We start from the raw sequence: 8584 nt of genomic DNA on the forward strand, positions 1-8584 counted from the left end.
GTGTGTGTGTGTGTGTGTGTGTGTGTGTGTGTGTGTGTGTGTGGAGAAGGGAGTGGTGAAGCAAGAGAGAGAAAGCGTTCATTTGTGTTAACGAATGACTGGAGCGTTAGCTTTGCGGTGAGGATTTCAAGTAAATGTACGGAGGAAGTTGCAGTTTGTGCAGAAATAAATGCTGCAGCTCCTCAAAACCAACAGAGGTTTGTTGTGTTTTGTTTTCCGGCCCCGGAGACCAAAACAACATTGTCCCCCCCCGATATTTTATAATTTCTCAATCCTTATTTTCAGGGGATTATACACTAGAGAAAATATATAATATACTAAATATTATTGCATTCCATTTTTGCCAATACTTACATACAGAGCTTTACTTTTCATGCAGCCTGCTATGTTGCGCTGCCATGTTTCTACAGTAGCCCAGAATGGATAAACCAAACACTGGCTCTGAGAGGGACTTTTTGCATTTTTACCTGAAGAAGAACATAGTTCTCTGACACGCTTGGAAAGGGAGGGGTGAACCCAACGGTGTCGAAGAAAGTCATAATAAAGTCGTAGTATAGCATGTCAAAAGAATGCCGCAAAAAATATATTAGTATTGCAATTCATACAATTTGTCATAGTATGTCATATACACGTCACAAAAAAAAAGATAGTATAATATGTAGTATATATATATCATAGTACACTGACATAAAACTGTCAAAAAATGTCATAGTATATATAGCAAGTCATAGAGAATGATTCAAGCTCCAAGAGGGTTTTTAAATTGTTAATTTAGTTAAAAAAGAGATTTTTAAGGATATGACAAATTGTAATCTCAAGTCAGAAATATGGTGGAGAAAAAGAACGTTTGCCTCTTAGATGTAGTGAAGTAGAAGTATGAAGTTGCACAAAACTGGAAAGAAGAAATAAATTCAAATTGAGTACAAGTACAGTTTATCAAATAAACAAATGTGTTATCACTCTAAACACACACTAGTTTAAGTCTAAATGCTAATTGCATATAAGTGTACTTTCACACGGTCCCTTTGACCAACAGTAGCAACTATCACTGCAAACAGCTGGTGAACAAATCCTATTACCCTATTAAGAAAGGGTAGATGTACCTAGAATACATGTCGGTGGCGTAATCCTACGGCGACGGCACCGGATCAGTGAGGTTTAGCCAACAAGGGTTTATTCCCATTGGATTGTCAACAGGAGCTATAAATAGATGGGCTAGTATTATAAGAAAATAAGGTGAACTGAATTTTAACAATCACTACAGACATAAAACATAAACGGCTTAAAGAGTAAACTGGATAAAAAAATAATGTGTTGACACAAAACGACTCGTACCCAACACCGTCGGCTATAACTTTTAATTGTGACAACACTGAAAAAAATCAAGTAAATCCAGTTATTCTGCAGTGCTCTGTGTGCAACATTCATCGTTATTGTCCTTGAAGAGTCTTGAGAACTTTGTAAATACAAAATACAACAAATCCATTTCATAGTTTCACTTTGAAGTAAGCTGACAAATCCATAATCACTGTTCAAACGAAAGAAACTACCGAAAGTTAACAGAGGAAAAGAAATCAGAGCAACTCATTTGAGCTTTGCCTTTTGTTAATATCCAACACCATCTCTGAAGAAATATCTCAACGCCTCTACTGTTAAACTTACATTTTTGGCAAAAACTAGTTACCAATATTGCCATCACAGATATGTGAAGTAGAAATACTGGTTCTGCACAACGTGAGGCCGTAATGAAGTGCTAAACGCCCCAAAATATATTAATGTCCTCCTTCAATTTAACATCTTTGATCTGTGGTTTAACATAAGTCAATGAATGCTTCATCCTCATAGGCCGTGAGTATCAAAGGACTTAGCAAACTGAGATGTGACAACATGCTGCAGTTGTGCGAAACATACAGTGGAACAAAATGGCGTTTTTTTTTTTTTTGGACAACATGCACTACATATTAAACCAAATGGTCTTTTACTCGTGGTTTTCAAACACCCTGACTAGAAATACTTTTGGGCTGCAAATATAATAAATGTAAAATGTTTAATGCTGATGAGCCAAACACAGAATGTACCTGAAGAGTGAATCATTCAGTGAGTAGGATTCGTCTCTTATAGAACGCCTCACACTCACTCGTTTCAGAGTCTAGTAACTACACTCTCACAAACACCTCATCACTCTTAGTGTTTTAAAATAAATTCAAAAAAAAAGATAACAGCATGATGAGATTTGGAAATAACACACTAGAATTAAAATGAGACTCCTGAAATACTGTCGTACCCACGAAGAATAACAGCTACAGAAATTAGGAAATGTTTCAGCACCATTATGTTTTAGTCTGACCTAAAATAAGCTCATTGATAAACAGTGTCGCAACATCACAAAAAGGAACAGTACAAAAAAAAAAGACATAATTAGGCCAACTTTGGATCACAGATTGCTAAATGAAATGCATAACCTCAATGTAGTTTAGCATGAGCACAGCCCGACTGTGCTGAACTATTCACACGTCCACAATTAACCAAATGATCATTTAGTACTTTTTATATTAGAAGAGGAAATAAAAAACATGCTACACAGCCAACATGATGGTAACAGTCATTCTTTGTGTGCTGCTCTTAAGACAACAGTGAGTAGGATCACATCATAGTGCAACTCATTCTTAATGGTTGCATTAAACTCTTTATGGAGCCAGACAACAAGGTTTTATAAAATATAAGTTCAGTCAGTCACAGTTAGGTATTGGGCAATTTGGTGCATTTTCTAATTGCCAACACGTGAGGCGCCATTTGGTTTGTTATCAACACAACCCAGCCATCGAGTAACCCAAAGAGATTAAAATATGTCCTAAGAATGGTTCCTAGTTTTTACTTGACCCAGTTAAATAGATTTGAAACCATCCTAGCGGAATACAAATATGGTTTATCATTGGAGGTACTGCAGTAGTGTTTCTGACTATGGTCAACTGACAGCTGTTAAAAAGAAATACTAAAACGAGAGGCTGAACACGGTGCCTGCAAATTCTCCAAAGATGTCGCTGGACAACGTGAGGTAGAGGATCACACGAGCAGATTGACAGACACGGGGGGCACGGGGTTGGTGGGGGGTTGTATTTGTAAGAGGCAGAAAAGACAACACAGTGGTCACACTTCCCCAAAATTGGTGTGGCCCGTCTCCTTGGCGTGCTCACGAGCTTCCTTTTGTCCCACCAGGCCCGTCTGGCACACCATGCAGCGCAGCGCAAAGCGGTTAACGTCCGTGAACTGGCGCTTGCGGCGAGCCTCGTCCGCGAGCTCGAGGGCCTGTGCCAGGATCACGTCGTCCGTGGTGGAGAAGATTGTCTGGGGCGGAGCGTCGGAGCCGGCCGTCTCTTTCTGCAGCGGGTCGTAATGGATGCCGTCGTAGATGAGCAGCACGCGTTTGTGGTAGCCGGCGTCCTCCCCAAATCGATCCACGCGGACCGTCTGAGTGTCCACCACGCAGATCTCACACTGGTAGAACTTGGACATGATAGACACCTCGATGGCTCCCCCCCAGGTGTCGTCACGTCTTATCCACGCGCAGTACTCCTCGTTGGTCTTTCCCAGCACCGCTTCAGAGTAGGCTGCGGGGTCACTGGACACAATCTGGGCGATGAGGCCTCGCATCTCAGGGGCACACGCGGGGTCGTAAACGCCACCTTCCACCACATAATACACACTGGTGAAGAGGCAGGAGTTGTCCGCTGGGACCACTCGACGTGCCAGCGTGGGTGAGGCTTCCAGGCGTGGAACTTTAGTCACAGTGGGATGATCCGGAGGAGGCTTTGGCTTGTTTTTTTCTTCCTCAACTATGAGTGTGTCTCCTGTAGAGGTTGAGACAACACAACCCAGGTAAGAAGAGAGGAAGATGTATCCTATTTAAAACTATCATGGTGACTAAATGTTGAGCTTAAGGGTCAGTTCACTTAAAATTGCAAAACAAAGGTTTGCCACGTTTTGAGATTCCTGCTGCCACTTACAATACAACGAGGTGAACTGTATTTCTCATAGCATTAAATAATGAAGTTAATAAAACAGTTGCTCTGGGTAATTCACAGAACACTGTCCATAATTGTCATGTTTACTTAAGGTTAAACCCAGTCATAACAGTCATGGTATGTCTTGAAAACATGTAATTCAATAATAAAACAGTCATACAAACAATCAATGCTGTGAATGTATCTGGATTTCTGACAACATGCCTGATTTGATGGGGTAGTCCTTGAGGTGAGCGTCTCCGTTTTGAAGATCCAGGCTGGAGGGAGGATAACCAACCATGATCTTCTGCACATCACAGGGGATCCCAGTCAGCTCCTCCACCTTCCTCTTCAGCTCTTGCACGCAGGACTGATGAGTCAAGCCCTGCATTATGTGGCTGCCATTTTTGGTTTTACAGCGAAGCCGCAACATCCTACCTACAAAAAACAGGCGACAACATGTCAGTAACACTGCAGGCACATTTGCTGTCAAGGGATTGTGGCGATCAAGAGAACACTTTCTGAACATCTGGATTTATAAAGAACGTTAAATCAACTTACGTTGGTTAATGACTGTACAATCCGAGCTGGAATGTATCAAAATGTATTCATATCCAGACATAACCTTGTTTCTGCTGCTGTAATTACAATGCTCAACAGTAATATGTATCGCTAGTATGTCATGAAAAAGTATACCAGAAAAAATGTCATAGTATAGTTTGCCATAAAAGAGAGCTGTAGACAGAAATGTGCAGAGGGGCTAAAGCACTGTACAACATGGACACATGGGATTCAGTTTGTTAAGGAAGGTTATTTTATCACATGTTAAAGTACAGTAACGTCTTAGTATATAGTATGTCATAAAGCATAGTGTAGCATGCCATAAAGTGCCAAAAGATGTCATAGCAGTGTGTAATACAAAATAGTCTAGCATGCCATAAAAAGCGATTACAAAAATACTGTAGTATGTCATGAAAAAAAGTCACACAAATGTTATCGAATAGTACGTCGTAAAAAGGTCAGAAAAGTATATCATAAAACATCAGACTGTATTTAAAGTAAATGTTAGAAAAACTAGTATAGTATCAAAGTATATTATAGTATAAAAATGTCAGTATAGTATGTCATAAAGTCAGAGTAGGTTATAAAATGTCATAGTTTTGTATGAAATAAAAACAGTAGAAAACGACTTTACCGAATGTCATTTTGTTGTTTACAGACGAAGCTTGAGGTCATTTTCTATGATGTCATAACCCCCAACAAAATATGATCTATTGTTATTGTGTATAAATGTAATGAACGGCGGTGTTGGATTGCTGCTAGACTGCCGTTAACACGTGCCTCCCTGTGTGTGCGGTAAGCCTGAGAGCAAACAGCTCTTTGACCGCAGCGTTCTTGAAAGGCAAAAGTCCAACAAATATGGATTGAAGCGGCACATTTCACGAGGTAAAAAAAAAGTTTGTGGATTTCAGTAATTCTTTCTTCTATCAATACATTTTGACTTCTGGACTGAGTCAACTACAGAGTGGAGTGCTGTGTGTGAGGAAGAGGAAAGGTGGAGGGTGAACTACTGCATGCAATGTGTCTGGAAGCTATTAATTAATGATAACTTATGTCAACGCAATGAATAAATATGCCGGTAGTTGAAGTATCAAAGTCAGATACAACCCTCCTCCTGGGTTGAGATGGCATTTTGCCTGCTGACAGTTTTGGTAAACTATTCTCAAAATATAGATAATGAACCTTGTGTGTGTGCACACTAGAAAAACACTTTCCCAACAGGTCACAACAGGCTATGACACTGAAACGCATCTGTTATGCTATGAAACATCAAATAAATAGAATAAATTAAACATGGTTTCACCTCGGCTATATGCCAATGTAGCTTATATGCTGCATGCAACTGTAATAAACTGCTAGAAGATCTTAGATGTGAATTTTTAAATCAGGTTAGAAACATTTCATGTATGATTGAGCAACTCTTTAATGTTGAATGCAGCAAATGAGACTCTAATGATGGAACAACAATTGATATGCCTGTTACGGCATTATACTGGTAAATAAAAGTCATTTGTAGTTTGAAATGAAAAGAAAACAATAATTGTACTGCTTTAAAAAGAAGCACAGAGTGAAAGTAGACAAAGGGCAGTGCAATCATTTAAAAATCAACAAATATTTACCTCAACTAAGGAGCTCCTTCCTTGGTACAACAATAAAAAGGCAACCAGATAAGAAAGCAGGGTCTATCATTTGTGGTTGCCATCGTTATTTGGGTTATGGAATAGAAATAAAAATGCCTAAAAGGGATGATCAAAATGTGAAAAAAAAACAAAAAAACGTGGCGAGGTTTGTTTAAGGTGATTAAGTGTGAGGCACAAACTGGACAGCTGAAGCCCTGAAGCACCACTCAACATACCTTTAACCAAGAAGTGACTCATAATAATAGATGTTGTTCCTTATATGTAACGCAACTAGTTCATCGGTGAGGGGAATAAACAACGTTGAATCTTTTAAAACATGGGTTTTACCTTTTTTAGAAAACATGCGTTCAAGTTACCTCAAAATACTTCGTCGCGTGTTTAGTGTTGGTTATTTAACGTTAGTTTGGATAAATTAAGCACTTTTACCGTGTAGCTATGAGCTAGTTCTCATTGCGTTTGTTAGCCTAACTTATGCAACAGAGTAACAACCAGGCTGTTGCTGACCGTGTTGCTGCAATGCTACTGTCTAAATGGACCCGGCATAACAATTAAACTGCTGATGAGCAGCAGGGTAAAACACATGACAGCGACGTTGCTTTGTTTTGTTTTCTTTGTTCTGACAGCCAACGTCGGTGACTTAGTGAACTCAACAGCAGGAGATAGTGGGCTAGGCTAGGTCCTCCCTGCTAAGCAAGACACATTCATCTGTATATGGAGCCAATCGTTGCATAACTCAAGAATTAGCAGTAGGAGTCATTGACACGTTCATCTTGAACAAGTAATGTTATGAAAGAAACAACGTGACTTGTCCGGAGTCACTAATATGAAGCATAAACGGTAACGTGTGAGCTAGCTATATCATGTATCATCTGCTAATGTTAGCATGCTAACCTGTAAGTGGACCGTTTTTACAAGTATCCAGGTAGACTTTGGTAAATTCTGTTTCCTGCCATATATACACAACATGGTGACATGTCAACCAGCGTAGTTATTTTTCTTCTTACCTGCTGTTGACTGCAGCTCAGCAATAAACAATAAACATTCAGTGAGAGACTGACGTGTAGAACGTCAGTTTACGTCTTTACGACGTTGTGACGCTCTCTGGCTGACAAACCACGCCTTTACCGTAAATCCCCTAATAACAGTTAGCTATTGGTGCAGGGCCAAAGTATTTCTGTAGACCAGCCCCGGAAGTTGGCACTGCTCGGGTTCCCGTGACAGAAACCCAATGGGATTTTTTCCATTGAATTTTGGAATATTGCAGAAAATAAGACATATGGCAAACACAGGATTATAATACTTAAACGTTTTGTTCAGAAAGACAACTTCTACAAATAAACACTTTTATAATTTTTGAAGCATAAATGAAATCGACAGAAGTAAAAAGCTAACGTTAGGACAGAATATGACTTAAGTATAAATAAATAATGCATTAATAAATATATACATAAATACAGGAATAAATAAATAAAAGAATAATTAAAAGCTGAAATAAATACTGAAATAAATAAATGCTGAAACAAATGCTGAAATAAATAAATAAAAGTATAAATAAATAAATAAATGCTGAAATAAATATGGAAATAAATAAATTAATGTATAGATAAATAAATACAAGTTGATAATCAAACAGGACATAAAGAAATACATATATATTTATTTCTACATTTCTGTTCACCTACATGTATTAATTTATTTATTTATGTGTCTGTATGCTAATGAGGTGGGAGGTTCAATCTAACCTCTGTCTAAAGCAGGATTGGTCACAGGAGTGTGATCGCTTCTGGTCTACTTCTGACTTGCACAGTAATGTTGAAGTTGGCTAGCCCAGTGTTGCGAAATTGACGACTTTCTCGCTAAATCTGGCGACTTTCCAAATCCTCTTAGCAACATTGTATTTTGTCAAAAGCGACTAGCGACTTTTTCTGGTGTTATTGAAGACTTTTCTGGTGTTATTGAAGACTTTTCTGGTGCTTTGGAGAGACTGACGTTAAAGCACGTATCGTTCTGCAGTTACTGTCCTCAACAAGCAGCGGGTGCTGCCGTGAGCCCCTCCACCGTCCCAAAGCACTCACAGGCGGTCAGTCTCACAGTAGCCTCAGGCAGCAGTCCCAGCTGCAGACTGTGGAAGCCATTAGTGCTGCTAGCTAAATTTTTGACATCATCTACAGGGATAATTTGCTAGGAATCGGTTGTTTCTGTCTTGTTCCCCTACGTGACCAATCCTGCTTAAGAATGAGGTTCGGACCGCCTACCTCATTAACATACGGACACAGAAATACAGAAATACAGAAATGAAGGAATACAGAAATGTAGAAATAGATTTATTTATTCATGTCCTGTTTAGGTATCAACTTGTAATTATTAATTTCAGCATTTAAA

The 8584-nt window shown here is 39.1% G+C and overlaps 1 protein-coding gene across 1 annotated transcript; it reads right to left on the reverse strand.

Moving 5' to 3' along the window:
- Window positions 1-1881: 1881 nt before the first annotated feature.
- On the reverse strand, window positions 1882-7260 carry yod1 (YOD1 deubiquitinase). Its single transcript, XM_079156545.1, has 3 exons — window positions 7207-7260; window positions 4227-4439; window positions 1882-3848 (listed from the first exon to the last, which is right to left on the reverse strand). Exons 2-3 carry the CDS (start codon window positions 4432-4434, stop codon window positions 3148-3150), a joined length of 909 nt encoding a protein of 302 aa, XP_079012671.1. The 5' UTR covers window positions 4435-4439; window positions 7207-7260; the 3' UTR covers window positions 1882-3147.
- Between the last annotated feature and the right edge of the window lie 1324 nt (window positions 7261-8584).

The sequence above is a fragment of the Pholis gunnellus genome (genome assembly GCF_910591455.1).
Source record: "Pholis gunnellus genome assembly, chromosome: 3".
In the NCBI taxonomy this organism is placed as follows: domain Eukaryota; kingdom Metazoa; phylum Chordata; class Actinopteri; order Perciformes; family Pholidae; genus Pholis; species Pholis gunnellus.

Excerpts from the sequence above, each read along its gene's own strand:
- yod1 (XM_079156545.1), bottom strand. The coding sequence starts at position 4,434 with ATGTTGCGGCTTCGCTGTAAAACCAAAAATGGCAGCCACATAATGCAG. Across the intron at positions 3,849-4,226 it reads GGACTACCCCATCAAATCAG|GAGACACACTCATAGTTGAG; the intron begins GCATGTTGTCAG and ends CAACCTCTACAG.